The following is a 16,193-nucleotide window of genomic DNA, read 5'->3' on the forward strand; positions in this document are numbered from 1 at the left end:
AATACATAGATACAAAGCTATAAGGTTTCCAATAGCTTAGAAGCTATAATCTATAACAACCGTAATAACCATAACCTTGTCAGCTCAGCGACGGAATGGGAACAAAGCAAGGAGTGGAGAAAGAAGTAAAAATGGCGGATATGCGAATATTCATGTTTAAGCCTTAAACACAATACGAAGAAATAGCGATAGCGATAGGAATAACATGATTTCAATCTATCAGAAAGTGTATATTCCAGTGTATCTGATTTCTGATAGGTTGAAATCGTGTTATTCTTATCGCTATCGCTATTCCTTCGCATTGTGTTTAAGGCTTAAACATGAATATTCGCATATCCGCCATTTTTACTCCTTTCCCCACTCCTTGCTTTGTTCCCACTCCATCGCTGAGCTGAGAAGGTTATAGTTATTATGGTTGTTATAGATTATAGCTTCTAAGCTATTGGAAACCTTATAGCTTTGTATCTATGTATTTCCGCATTTCGAAATTATATCATAAGAATAAGAGATGAAAAGAAGGCTATAAAAAAACTGAAATATTATATTAGGTGTAGGAAAAAGTTCGTGGCGTTTTTTCCCATTAGATAGCATTTAAAAAACGCCACGAACTTTTTCCCATTTTTTTCCACACCTAATATATTAACGAAGGCAAAAAATTTTTTAAGTGCATTGTTCCGTTGCGGTAAACTGTATCAATAGATCAAAAAAAGGTATTATTTAAATTTCCTGCGGATAATATATTCGTCGACAAGTTGTTATATTGCTGTAAAATAAATACATGACTTGTAAATAAACATCTCTACACTTCCTCATAGATAAGAAATTTCAATCCTTATCTTCAAATTGACATACATATTTGGCACCTTATCTAGAAATAACCTGAACGCCAGACACTCTTCAAATCCTGCACTAATATTACAGTAGATATTCAATTGATTTTGAGAGTAAAAATGAAAGGAATGAAAGGAGCTTCAAAATTTCAAGCAGCAAATACAAATCATAACTTGTAGTGACCATAACCCGTCACAGTGATGGACAGAACAAGAAGTGGAAAAAGGAATAAAAATAGTGGACGCGAATACCTATGTTTCTAGTGCTCTAGTAATACCACAATAATATCACAGATATACCAATTGCGACACATCACTTTTTTTGATAAGACAAATTCGTCACGCGCATGCGTCAGTTGTATCACAGAGAAGATGGCTGCGATGCAATCTAATCTATTTAGAAGAAAGTCTTCACTTTCGATTTTGATGAAATTAATCTCATTCAACACGTTTTTGCATGAAACAAAAGAATCTAACAGAAAAACATGATGATTGGTTTTGTAAATCGAGAAATTAAAATTCGAGATTTTAGAGATTAAGGTATCTCGACTTGATACAGCATAATGTATTTCTGCTTTAATTATATAAATTCACTGCTTTAAAAAACACAAATTTATGCTTCAAACACAAACTGTTAATGCAAAGAATTATGTTTAAAGTAGTGAATTGTTATTTTTAAAGCAGATAATTTGTGTTTTTAAGTAGTACTTAAAGTTACATTTTTTTCATAATAAAAAGTAAATTTACAATTATACATTAATCGTTTTAATCATTGTGTGACTGAATATTTCATTCTACTATAATATTTATTCTACTATAATATTAATTTTTATTATTGTTTACTAATAATCATACTTATTTTTTTCTATATTTATTTCAAACATATTTATTTGTTTATTATGTATTTAATGATTACATATATAATATGAACATAATAGTAAAAGTAAAAATATTTAAAAAATAAACACAGAATGATATATGTGGATTTACGATATTAATTATAAATGTGTTGAATAATGGATATTATTTTACTTTATTTCTTATTTTAATTTAATTTTTTAATTTTATTTTTAAAAACTTTATATTCTATTATCTAATTCTATATTATTCTAATTCTTCTATATTATTTATTTTTTCCAGCGGTTATTATGATTATTAAATAAAGTAAAATTTTCCTTTAAAAATATACCTGTAAACACCTGGTTTATATGTATATACACACGCATGCGCGCATGCACTCGCGCACTCACATACACATTTCAATAATAGTACATTTTATAACAAATGAATAGTATCCATTTATTTTATAATTTCATTTACTATACGGTTTTCCAATAAGAAATATAAATAACATAGCCTAAAACAATTACTCAATTTTATTCTTATTGTTTGCAATATTAAACGAAGATGAAATAATTTGTTGTGATATATTGTATATATGCGTCTTTTATTTAAAAACATTCATATTAATCAGTGTCATAATTTAGCTAAAATATTTAAATGTGAGCGCGTGTACAATTCTCAAAATAGCCAGATCACTTGACTTTGTCTTTTCTATGTCAGAGATGCCGATGCTCAGCTAATATATCTAGACTGTGATAATACTATGTCTATGATACTACCATGGCTGCAGGGAAATCCCACTTGCATTAATTGAAAGAATTTTTCTACCGGATGAAGAAGAGGAAGAAGGAGGGGCTTCTAGGAATTCTATATTTGATATGAACTGCCTTTGTCATACTGATCAGTTAATACGACGCAGAAGAATGAGTAGAGACGACGCATTTGATTGATTGACTTGAGTATTTTATAATCGCATCGTGAAAGTCTTGTCTTCACACGTGAATAATTTTCACGGAAAAGGGAAATTGCCCGACAGACTTAACGTTATTCAACATATTGTTCAACAATAACAAGGTATTATATATTCGTGCATAATCACGCGCAAGTTTCGAAAGACCACTTGGGCGGCTGTAGACGTGTTCTCTTTAGTCCAAGTATTGCATCATCTCAAATTTTTGAAATTATGACAGACTTGAAACATTGACGAAATTTGATCGTGTTGACTTCCAAAGATCTTTTTCTCGGAAGGCAGATTGTATTAAGTAAAGAAATAAGTATATAATGTGGAAAGCGTTACCGTTCGTAATCTCCTCGTATAGTTTTCACCGAAATCCTCACTAATTCGATTCCACTTCAGTGCAAATCAAATTTATAGTATTTTGTTTCCATTAAAAATAAATTTATTGGATAGAAGCTGGAATGAAATAAGCACAGTTAAATACGTCTTTGACATATAAATTTAATTTTATGCAACATTAGATAATTCGGTGGAAATTAGATAATTACCTCTTATGAATTAACAAGTTACAAATAGCAATAGAAAACTCATTACTGGAACATAAGAAGAAAAATAAGATATGATGCGATACTCAGGCTTTCCATAATGATCCATTGCGTTACACTGTCTTTTCTACAAAAAAAATCAAATATTTCACTTTCCTTATATTCTTGCATGATTATTTTCATGGATACACATTATCTAGGTTCATCTTCTACACAGTTATTGCTTGCTGCAACTTTGGATTAATTGATTAAACACATCATTTAAAAAATATCCTTGCCAACTTTTTTGTCCTGAATCATTTTAGTATTCTATTGAAACATATATATTTAACATACTTATTAATAATGATATCAAAAAGAATCAGATTATCGACAGCTAAAAGGAAGGAAAAGGGTCTACAGTTGCATTCATTTTTTAATTTTTTTATTTGCATTATCCAGAAAATTTTGTATTTCTTTTCAACATTAAGTTCCTTCTTTTGATCATACAGATCAAAAGATTACTGTTTTAAATTTTTAAATCTTTCATCTTCAAAACTGAATTTTAATTATTTTATGAATTATAGAGTCATATGTGATAGTACAAATTCTTAAATTATTGCATGAAGTTACTGATACTGATCTGTTACTGATATGTATATTGATTGGAAATTGTAATGGAAAGGAAACATGTTCAAAATCTTGAAGAATTCTGGTAGATTATTTTGTCTAAGTTTACTTAAAACAGAAGCTACAAGGAAAAAAGAATATATGGCTATTCTTTAACACATTTTAAAAAACCAATCTAGAATTCAGTTAATATTGATTTAATCAATAAGTTTCTGCACTACTGATGAAAGTAATTATTAAAAATCTATAGAATAAAAGGAATTATATTAAGAAAAACAGAAAAATTATTAGTAAGATATTAAAATTTATGTATAACTATACAATAATAATTAAATTATTAAGTTATTAATATTCTAAAATGTTTATGATTGCTTTTCATCCTTTGTATTGCAAAAAGAAATTAAACATTAAGTGAACAAAAAATTTGTTTCAATGTATTTTTAGATGACGCGTAAAAGCAAAAGGAGATTTACTGGAAGGAAGCATAGTGATCAGTCACCCAAAGTGTCTTCTCCTGTGGCTGAGACGGAGGTTGAGATCATTTGTCTTATCTGGAAATACCCGATTAGATTGTGAAAATCCATTTATTCAAAACGAAAAAGAACATTATTTTTCTCAAAGTTGCATTTGATGCTACCTTCTAGATTTTAAAAAGCATCAGAATCATGAATTTATTTGCTTTCTCTATATCATCATAAAACATATTGTGACATTGACATATTTAGATACCGTTATCATAAGAGATTAATTTCAATAGATAATGTCTGCAAGCATTGCCGAATACTTATTGTAATAATGGGATTATAAAATGCATAGTTTACATATAATCATGGATTTTCCTAATCGATAAACTTTTTAATAATCGAGACTTTTACAATATATATTTGTCTTATAACTTTTAACGTTTATGTCTTTAAAGCTTTTAACGCTTCCATGGGTATTTATGGAAGCTATATGTTTCGCGGGTTGTCTCTGTCAGATCCATTGTTAAAATGCAAACGTTTCGTGAACATTGCAGTTCACTTCAATATCAGATTCCTTGTTCTGATGAAATTAAATGCGATATTCACAAAATGTTGACATTTTAATAACACTGTTAGACAAAAAAAATCCAAATGGCATCAGATATTTCTGTCAGTTTTTTTGGACGCTAAATATCTGATTTCCAAATTGTTCTACCATGTTATAATTATGAGAAAGTTGCTAGTTAAAATTGAAAAATAGTTATTTATTTTGAAATATTTTGCATATTATAATGATATGTGAGGTTGAATTTTTATTACGATTAAAATAAAATTCGTTTTAGAATTTTTCTTCAAAGGGAATTTTTAGCCTTCAAAATTTAGTGTCGTATAGTTAATGAGATATTTATGATAAAATATGGAGTTCTCTTACGGAAAACCAATCACTATTGAATATTAATAGCGATTATTCGCTCTTTAATAGTGAATATTTATTATTCAATAATCGGATTGTTACACTAATCACTCCCCAATAATTTTTAACGAAGTGATTATTAATGATTCCACTAATCGGATTATGTGCAATAATCATTTCTCTATAGCTTTTGACAGAGTGATTATTGATTCCCTAATTAAATTATTTAAAATAATCATTCCTCCAATAGTATACTGAGTGATTATTGATTTTCTAATCAGATTCAGATTATCCATAATGATTATTAGAGTGCACTATTTTAATAATTACGAATATGAATGATTATATTACAGCTTTCAGTAGTTAGAACTATCCACAATAATGACTATTTAAATAAATTGCACGTAATTATAATTCATTAAGCCTATAACTAAGAGACTGTAATCAAGAGACTACCATATCAATAATCAAAGTATTTGCAATAATCATATTTGTAGCCAAATCTATTCATTGGACAAATTAAAATTTTTTAGATTCATTTATGAAATAAAAATTCATATATCTTAAATATACGTGAGCTTTTTGACGATATACTTTGACCAGATATGTCACAGTTATACATCTATAAATATTCAGGATTTGTGGGTCATCGAAGAGATTTTCATACGATCGCAAAAGTCAAGTAAGTCTAGATGAGATACAGCTTTGGATGAGTGATAGCTGGAGAGCATCGTGAAATTAGATCCCGATTTCAAAAAAAAACCTTTTTTTTTGTCATAATTTTGTCATGTATATTCTGGAATATAATGCTAAACTAATATTTATTTTAGCAGTAACACTGAATTAATTAATTTTTCCAATAATTATTTGAATAGTTTTCCCAATAATGTAATAGCTCTTCCCAATAATTCGCAAAAAAATTACGACTGAATAATCAAGTAGTTTCACTAATAGTTCATTTTTTTAAGGGTTTGTTGTGAAATGAAAACCGTGAATTAAATCATTGACGATTTACCAAATAATTTTTAATTATTTTTATTTGAACTTAAGAGTTTTTTAGGGCGAGGGGGAGGAAGAATTAAACTCTGATATCAAAATAGACAAATTTAAAATTATGAAAATTTTTATACATATAAATTTTGACAATACGATTAATTTCAGCGTTCTGTCATATGGAATACATAATTTAGCAATTATGATATCAGATTTGTATTTAACAGTCTAAGAAATCCTTAAAATCCTTTGAGCAAACATAATATAAAGTTTTTTAATAAATGTTAATGATCATATTGACAGATATTTTGATAAATTTTATATTTAATCATGAATATTAATGACCGAATTCCTTTTGAGAGAAAATCCTAAGAATGCATTTTATTTTAATCGCAATAAAATTTTTCCAACATGTTACATGTAGCTATAATATGATAAAGTACCCGAAAATAGCTCTTCTTTGCAACTTTAATTGCAAATTTCTCAAAACTGTGACATGATGGAGCAATTTGGAAACCGGATTCATATTCAGAGTTCATAAAACTACAGGAATTGACTTGTCTTGTTTCAGGCTTCGAAAAAAAATCATTTTTTGTCAAACTTTGTAATGGATCTTGTTAAAAAAACTAAGAGAAAATCCGTTTATTTATCTTTGAATGTAGTCTCAATATAGTTATATATTATTATATAGTTATATATATAGTTATATATTATTAATAATTATATATTATTAATGTAATTAGTTATTACGGACCACGTATTGTATTATAACAAATCAGATATATTTAGACAACACATGAGAAAGATAGCTAAAGAATACAAATATTCAATACATCCAACACTGAGGGAAAATTCTAAGAATGCATTTTATTTTAATCGCAATAAAATTTCTAGAGCCATCTACCATAATTGAAGCAATTACTGGAAATTACTATTATCCGATAGATCTGGACACGGAGACAACCTGCGAAACGTAGCTTCTTTATATTTGTCTCTCGAATCTTAAAACTTCAGTAAAGTAATCCATAATACGTTCCATAAAGACACAGGGTGACTATTAAGTATTCTAACAGATTTTAAGAAAAAATTTCTCGCATAAATTCAAGACAAAAACTTTATATGATCATATATCCTATTTAATTTAGAAATATAATACCAATATTGAAGAAAAAATTCGTTTTTTTTTCGAAGTTTTAAAAATTCTTTTCGTTATTTTGATGACTTGAGAAACTTTGCGTATGTTTAAAATAATAACTCGAGTTGTTTTTATAATATGTGAAAAAAAAACGAAATTTTTCCTTCAATTTTAACATCATATATATCTTTGAAACTAAACCTTTTCGGATACATGATCATTTGGAATTTCCGTTTTGAATTTATATAAGAAATCACATCTTAAAATCTTTTAGAATACTTAGTAGCTGTCCTATAGAGATATTAAATTATCACAGACATATTATAAAATTATCATAAATTGCAAAAGAAATAAGAAATAGCACTCTTGCAATACAAACAAACTTTCGTTGTAGACTCCTTTACAGAAAGCGCAGAAATATAAGAATGCAGGAAATGTGCGTTTTACAATGAGAAAATATAATGAAGCCATTGCTGAATATAATAAAGCAATTAATATTTGTCCAAAGGAGAACGTGAATGATCTCGCGATTTTTTATCAGAACAGAGCGGCTGCGTATGAGCGATTGGTAATAAAATTGATGATACTGCTAATAGAAGCATAACATGAAAATTTATTTAAATTTATTAATGTGATATAAATGTCTATACGCAACTGTAATTGAAATTTGCAGAAAAAATATAATAAAGTGAAGACAGATTGTACAAAAGCATTAGAATTGAATCCAAAATACACGAAAGCTCTACTACGTCGGGCATTTATTTTGGAGCAACTAGGAGATTTAGAAGCAGCTTTGAAGGATATTACTACTGTCTGCATTCACGAAAACTTTTCTGATCATGCTTTCCTTTTAAAGGCACAAATGATCTTGGAAAAACTTGGTGAGTTACACATTAAAAGCATTTAGTACTAAATACTATTCACGATAAATGAATAAGAAAGAATTGAAAAATAACGATAAAGAAATTTTGACCTACAATTATTGAGTTGTCCGGAAAGTTCGTGCCGACTAACCTATATAATTTAATAAATGTATGCTAAAATTTAAATCTTCTGCGTTTCAATTTTCCTTCAACATCGGCACGAACTTTCTGGACAACCCAATAAAATTATTTTTAGAGAAACAGTATTTTCCGAAGAAATTGACAAACAAAAGATTTGCACCAAACACGTATGTCGTCGAAATATTTTTTATTAAAGCTTTCTCTAAAGATCCAGTATTTTCTAGACTTGAACATCCAGAAAACATTCCAGAGTAAGTATAAGCAAGAGATTTTTTTGCGTTTTGTGACGATTAATTTTTAATATGTTATCAGATTTTTCAAGAAACCATTACAAGCGTTAAAAAATAGGGAGTATCATAATATAATACCGCTATGTTCAGAAATCATTGAAAGTTCCAAATTTGATACATTACCTCCCTCTAAACTAGAAGTGCTGTTGTTACGGGCTACATTTTACTTCATTTATAACTATTATAACGCTGCAATCTATGATCTTGAAGTTATTTTGTACAGCGAAGATGTATGTGATGACATAAGGGTAAATGCCTTGATTAAAAGAGCGAATGTATACTTGGAAATTGGGAAAATGTGTACTTTAGAAATGGCTTTCAAGGACTTCGAATTAGCCCTTATCATAAATCCAAGTTGTAGCGATGTCTACTATCATAGAGGACTGGTATATTACTAATTTAAATATTGATCATATTTTCTTGTTGCATATATAGATTCATTACGTATTACGAAACAACGTAGTAACAATATTATTTTATTTTCATCATTTAAGGCACATAGGAACATACTAGAGCTAGGCAAAGCTAAGCGCGATTTTGAAAAAGCCGTTGAATACAACCCAAACTTCAGCATGGCACACATGCAAAAATGGCACGCAAATTATCGTTTTGCATTATTGAATGGAAATATAGGTTTAGCCGAAATTACTGAGAGAATCATTGAGAAAGCTACAGATAAATACTCAAATTCTTTTGAATGTGTGTGTTGTTATGTTTTATATGCTCAGGTATTTATAATTACTTATAATTTTGGAAAAAAAATTAAAATTACGAAAAAAATGAAAATGATAAAGCATTAGTATTATGTCGTACACATTTTAAATTATTAATGAAATTTTTAATCGTTATAGATAATGTTCGAAACTCAACAGTATCAAAAGGCTGATACTTATTTTATTAAAGCAGTAGAAACAGATCCGGACTACGCTATTGTTTATCTACTATTATGGGACTGTAATCTTATTAACGTCGAGAAATATTTGTACAAAACATTAAAATTGGATAGAGGCTCTGTTGCAGGCAAGATTACGTGTATTAAAGTATTAAGATTGATTGAAATAGAACGGTATGTTTTCAATATAATTTCTTACAATTATTGTACATTGCAATTTTGTAAAGGAATCTACAATTATGTGTTTGATTTACATAAAGAATCTGGTGGTTTAATGAAAATATTTTGAATCTATTTTTTCTTTCAGGGGGAACATAGAGGAAGCAATAAATTTATTTGATAAGGCTTTAGCATTCTGTCATACATTTGAGGAACTGCTATACATGTATAGTATAGACCTTATACACATTTTTGATGCAAAGAATCGATTTGCATTTATCATTCGTTTCCTTCGATCATACTCTCGATTCATCAGTATACAAAATGCGGAGAAATCCGACAAACATATCCCGATTGATGGACCATCCAAAGTGCTTTTTCCTGCAGCCGAGTCGGAGGTTAAGACAGCGTGCCTTATATGGAAGCATTTTCCATTGAATACAAAAACATTTATTCGAAATTCACAATCCGAGAGGGTTTTGAATTTTGGATAAATTCTCTTATATCTTACGATTATGTCCTTTTTTTAATGTTTGTTAATTATAGCTATAGCTATATATCATCAATATTTCAAAATATCATTATTACGAACATTATTACAATTGTAATAATATAAAATATAATAATATAAAATTGTAATAATAACAGTATTACAATTTTCAGTAAATAATATATTGTCTGCTGATGAACTTGATGAGATTTTGAAATGCATAATTTATAGATTTATCTAATTAATAAAATTTCAATGAAATAACTTGAAGTGCCTTCCGTAATGACATTATATGCCTATAAATTTATCACAAACTTCAAAAAGATAGTACTTTAATGACAAATACAAGTAAATTCTTTTATTTTAGACTCCTTTACAAAGAGCGCAGAAGTATAAAAACGAAGGAAATGTATATTTCAAAACAAAAAAATATAATGAAGCCATTGCTGAATATACTAAAGCAATCGACATTTGTCCCATGGAGAATAAAGATGAACTGGCGACTTTTTATCAAAATAGAGCGGCTGCGTATGAGCAATTGGTAATAAGATGTTTGTAATGTAATAATAAGCTTAACATGAAAATTTGATTTCAGTTGATTGTCGAAGTTGATTGTTGGTAATATGTGTGTACAATAATTGCAATTTACAGGAGAAATATAGCTCCGTAAAGGCAGATTGTACAAAAGCGTTGGAATTAAATCCAAAATATATTAAAGCTTTGCTACGTCGGGCACGTGTATTGGAGCAAGCAGGGGATTTGGAGACTGCCTTTAAGGATATGACTACTGCTTGTATTCACAAAAACTTTTCCGATCAAGCTTCTCTTTTAAAGGCAGAAATGATCTTAGAAAAGCTTAGTGAGTTATATATTAAAAGCGCTTACAAGTAGATCTTTGTGTCATTAATTTTAGAAATTTAGTAGATTTGTAGAGTAGTAAAAAATATTGGACGTTTTTTTTTTTATATCGTCCAAGATACAGTTTTAAGGATAAAAATGACCCCTTGTATTTGTAAAGAAATAATCAATTCTTCGTACTTAAACTCAAGTATTAGAAATTTTTTTTGTGTCTTAAGCCCGGTTGCACAACCGTTGACTTTAACTTTGACTTTAAGCGAGACTTAAAACTATCTATCTCGTTTTAAAGCCGAAAGAGAAAGAGAAATGGAGAGAATTTTAAACCTCGCTTAAAGTCAACGTGACGTTGGTGCAACCGAGCATTAGAGATGTGGCAAAGATTTGGAGATAGAACTAAAAATTTAAAAAATAATTGGATCCGCCAATGTTGATTTCTATAATTTCAATATTGAATTTTCTTTCAGCAATATAAAAACCTTTTGTTTTTAATATCCAATTTCTTCTGCACCTCTAGATAACTTTATTCAAGAGATATCTCCCAGAGTATGGAGATGTCTCCTGGATAAGGTTATCCGCAATTTATTTGGAAATGAAGAAATTGGGCATAAGACTAAAAAAATAACTCTAATATTTGAGTTTAAGTACAATGAATTATCGATTTATAAATACAAGGGGTTGTTTTTATTCTGAAAACTGTACTTTTGCCAATATAAAAAAATATGTGTCCAATATTTTGAACTATTCTACAAATGTATCAAGTTTCAATAAAATCGGTGAGTAACCGATTTTACACCGAAGGTAAGATTACTGGTTTTAATAATAATATTAAATAAAATAGTATTCATAACAAACTAGAATAAGAATTGAAATATAATAGATAAATTTAATGACATATAATCAAAATTATTTTTAGTGGGACAAGTCCAGGAAAACACACATGAAAATTTTTTTATGCTTACTACGCATGCCATTGAAATATATTATATTAGAGCTTTTTCTAAAGATCCAATACTTTCTAGACTTGAACATCCAGAAAACATTCCAGAGTAAGTATAAACAAAAGTTAGTGGAATTATGAAGTTTAATTTTTAATTTTTGTTATTAGATTTTTCAAGAAACCATTACAAGCGTTAAAAAACAAAGAATATCATAATATAATATCGCTGTGCACAGAAATAATAGAAAGTCCTGGATTTGATAAATTACCTTCCTCTAAACTAGAAGTGATATTATTACGAGCTACATTCAACTTATTTCGGAGCAATTATTCTGCTGCGATTCATGATTTTGAAATTATTTTATCTAGCGAAGATGCATTTGATGATGTAAGGGTAAACGCCTTGATAAAAAGAGCAAATCTACATAGACAAATCGGGATTCGATATTTTATTTTTAAGGACTTTGATTTAGCCATTGTGATAAATCCAAGTTGTAGCGATATCTACTATCATAGAGGCCAGGTATATTACGCACTTAAACATTGAACATATTTTTCTTATCGCACATATGTAGTTTCGATGTATTATGAAAGCATTGTAACAATGTTATTTTGTTATTTAAGGCGTATTTGGACATTCAAGAGCTAGACAAAGCTAAGCACGATTTTGAAAAGGCCGTTGAATTGAATCCAAACTTCAGCGCGGCACATATGCAGAAATGGTATGCAAATTATCATTTTGCAATATTGAACCAAGATTTAAGTTTAGCCGAAATGACTATGAGAGATGTTGAGAAAGCTTTCGATAGCGAAAGGTACTCGAATCCTCCTGAATGTGTATGTTGTTATGTTTTGTATGCTCAGGTAGATATAATTATTTATAATTTTGAAAAAAAAATTAAAATTAAATAAATAAAAGTGATATAATATTAGTATGTTGTACATGTTTTGATTTATTTTTGGTGAAATTTTTAATCATAGATAATGTCCAAAATTAAACAGTATCAAAAGGCTGATACTTATTTTGTTAAAGCGATAGAGAAAAATCCAGATTATGCTATTGTTTATTTGCTATTATGGAACTGTAATCTTGATAATACTATGGAATACTTGAACAAAGTATTAAAATTGGAGACATGTTCTAATGGCGGCAAGCTTAGATGTATTGAAATGTTAAGAACAATCGAAATACAACGGTATGTTTTCAATATAATTGTTTTTTACAATTATTATACATTGCAATTTTTAAAAGAAATCATTTGCAATTATGTGTTTGATTTGCGTAAAGAATATGTGATGTTTTAATGAAATCATTTTGAATCCATTTTTTCTTTCAGAGGGAACGTAGAGGAAGCAATAAAATTATCTGATAAGACTTTAGTATTTTGTCGCACATTTAAAGAACTGTTATACATATACAGTGTAGATGCTATAAAGACACATCTTAATATACAAAATCGATTTGGACATGTTATCCATTTTCTTCGATCATATTCTCAATTCATCGATGTACAAAATGCAGAAGAGCCCAACAAACGTATCCTTATTAACAGCGATGAGCCATCCAAAGTGTCTTCTTCCACAGCCGAATCGGAGGTTAAGAGCCGTATATGAAAGCGTCTTCCATTCATTGCAAAAATACATTTATCCATAATTCATAATTCTCATGATATCTCTTATGAGAGTCTGTTTATTGGATTTCAAAGATATCAAAGTAATAGATTTATAATTTCCCTCTTACTATATATTTCCTCATTGATAGCGATAGCTGTATGTATACCATTAATATCTCTTAATTATCATTCTCACGAGCGATAATTTTTAGTAAATAATATATTGTCTGCAAACACTGCTGAATTTGATGAGATCATAAAATTCATAGTATAGAAATTTATTTTTTAGAACTTCAATAAAATAATTTGAAGCATCTTCCATAATGGCATTATATATGTTTATAAAATTATTGTAAACATTAAAAAGGTAGTACTTTAATGACAAATGCAAATAAATTCTTTATTTTAGACTCCTATACAAAGAGCACTAAAGTGTAAAAAAGAAGGAAATGTATATTTCAAAACGAAAAAATATAATGAAGCCATTGCTGAATATACTAAAGCAATCGACATTTGTCCCAAGGAGAATAAGGATGAACTCGCGATTTTTTATCAAAATAGAGCAGCTGCTTATGAGCAATTGGTATTAAGATATTTGTAATAGTCATAATAAGTTTAACATGAAAATTTGATTTCAGTTGATTGTCGAAGTTGTTAGTAATGTGTGTGTACAATAATTACAATTTACAGAAGAAATATAGCTTCGTAAAGGCAGATTGTACAAAAGCGTTGGAATTAAATCCAAAATATATTAAAACTGTGCTACGTAGGGCACGTATATTGGAGCAAACGGGAGATTTGGAAGCAGCCTTGAAGGACATGACTACCGCATGTATTTATGAAGAGTTTTCTCATCCTAATTCCCTTGTTAAGGTAGAAATAATCTTGAAAAAACTTGGTAAGTTACATATTAAAAGCACTTTGTATTAAGTAAAAATTATAGCAAATTAGAACAAAATTTGAAACATAACAGAAATTTAATTACTTGCAATGAAAATTATTATTATTTTTAGTGAAACAACATGCTTATGAAAATTGGGCAAACAAAAAGTTATTTATGCCAAATCAGCTTTTCATCGAATGTTATATTACATCTTATTCTACAGATCCAGTGTTTTCTAGACTTCGATGTCCAGAAAATATTCCAGAGTAAGTATAGGCAGAAAACTGTTTTTGTGATTATTTACTTTTTAATATGTTTGTTATTAGATTTTTCAAAAAGCCACTACAAGCGTTAAAAGATATGAAATATGATGACATAATACTATTGTGTACGGAAATTATTGAAAGTCCGGCATTTAATTCATTACCTTCAACTAAACTTGAAGTGTTATTATTACGAGCTACATTTTGTATACTTTTGGGTAAATACGATCCTGCATTCCAAGACTTAGAATGTATACTGAACATCGAGTATGCATCCGATGATGTAAAGATAAACGCTTTGTTAAAGAAAGCGAATTTACATCTGAAGTTCATGGATATAGACATGGCCTCCATGAATTTCGAATTAGCCATTACTATAAATCCGCGTTACAGCGATATTTACTATCACAGAGGACTGGTATTAAGCACATTGAGCATATTTTTGTCGCATATAAATGTACATATAAAATAATATAACATTTTGTAATTTCAGTTATATATGCACATGGACAAACTAAACAAAGCTAAGGACGATTTTAAAAAGGCTCTTGAATACAATCCAAACTTTAGCATGGCATGTATACAAAAATGCTATACAGATTATTGTATTGCGAAGTTAAATAAAGATGTAAGATTAGTTGAAGCGGCTGTGAGAGCTTTCGAGAAAGTTTTCGAAAAATATACAAACTTTCCTGAATGTATATTTTGTTATCAATATTATCGTAAGGTATATAAAATACTATTTATAATTTTTTAAAAAAGATAATTGGAATAAAAAAGAGATAGGAGGAGATAAATTATTATCATTTACATTTCGATTCATTGTTAAAATTTTCAATTATTTTTAGATGATGTCCGAAACTCAACAGTACCAAAAAGCTGACATTTATTTTACTAAAATAATAAAAAAATATCCGGAGAATACATCTATGTCTTTAGTTTATCTGCAGAGGGCCTTTTTGCAATTTGATTGGAGTGGTTATTCTGATAAAGCTGCGAAATATCTTAAAAAAGCGATAGAATTGGATGAAAAGTGCAGTTCTGCATATGAAGCGTTAGGAATTATTGAAATAAAAAGGTATGTTTCCAATCTTTTCTCATAATTATTGTACTTTAAAATTTATTTAGTTAACTTATTGTAATCACATACATGACTTATATAAAGAAAGTTGTTTTTTAATGAAAATATTCTAAATTCGAAGATGTTTTAGTGAAAATATTCTGAATCCATTTTTTTAATTTAGGGGAAACGTAGAAGAAGCAATAAAATTGTTTGACAAAGCTTTAGTATACTGTCATACATTTAAGGAACTGCTAAACCTATACTACTTGAGAGATACAGCAAAAGTAGAACTTAATATCAAGAATCAATTCGGGGACAAGTATTTCGATTTTATCACTCGTTATCTTAGTCCGCGAATGTTGTGAATGAAGTAAAAATTTGCGACGGAAAAGCCTGTCAAGAGTTCAGTTATGATTGTATGTTAAGATATATCACCTCTTAAATACTATAT

The 16,193-nt window shown here is 28.6% G+C and overlaps 2 protein-coding genes across 2 annotated transcripts; both read left to right on the forward strand.

The window, feature by feature from the left end:
* Positions 1-2,532: 2,532 nt before the first annotated feature.
* LOC108686266 (mitochondrial import receptor subunit TOM70-like) lies at positions 2,533-9,829 on the forward strand (the record flags this gene model as incomplete). The annotated part of the gene is made up of 9 exons (XM_018191487.1): positions 2,533-2,747; positions 4,230-4,316; positions 7,685-7,858; positions 7,964-8,171; positions 8,410-8,545; positions 8,607-8,970; positions 9,079-9,312; positions 9,436-9,650; positions 9,784-9,829. Coding segments are annotated over exons 2-9 (1,464 nt in total), but the record flags the coding sequence as incomplete, so codon positions are not given.
* Positions 9,802-16,128, forward strand: LOC108686286. The gene is made up of 15 exons (XM_018191510.1): positions 9,802-10,033; positions 10,493-10,666; positions 10,777-10,984; positions 11,897-12,029; positions 12,089-12,443; positions 12,545-12,784; positions 12,902-13,116; positions 13,258-13,516; positions 13,943-14,116; positions 14,224-14,431; positions 14,547-14,682; positions 14,743-15,097; positions 15,173-15,406; positions 15,528-15,757; positions 15,924-16,128. Exons 1-15 carry the CDS (start codon positions 9,860-9,862, stop codon positions 16,105-16,107), a joined length of 3,279 nt encoding a protein of 1,092 aa, XP_018046999.1. The 5' UTR covers positions 9,802-9,859; the 3' UTR covers positions 16,108-16,128.
* The last annotated feature ends 65 nt before the right edge of the window (positions 16,129-16,193 follow it).

Source organism: Atta colombica, unplaced genomic scaffold (assembly GCF_001594045.1).
Source record: "Atta colombica isolate Treedump-2 unplaced genomic scaffold, Acol1.0 scaffold172, whole genome shotgun sequence".
NCBI classification, from domain to species: domain Eukaryota; kingdom Metazoa; phylum Arthropoda; class Insecta; order Hymenoptera; family Formicidae; genus Atta; species Atta colombica.

Coding starts and splice junctions, on each gene's coding strand:
- LOC108686286 (XM_018191510.1), top strand. CDS start 9,860: ATGTATAGTATAGACCTTATACACATTTTTGATGCAAAGAATCGATTT. Junction 12,030..12,088: donor CATCCAGAAAACATTCCAGA/GTAAGTATAAAC, acceptor TTTTGTTATTAG/ATTTTTCAAGAAACCATTAC. Junction 15,098..15,172: donor TTTACTATCACAGAGGACTG/GTATTAAGCACA, acceptor TTGTAATTTCAG/TTATATATGCACATGGACAA.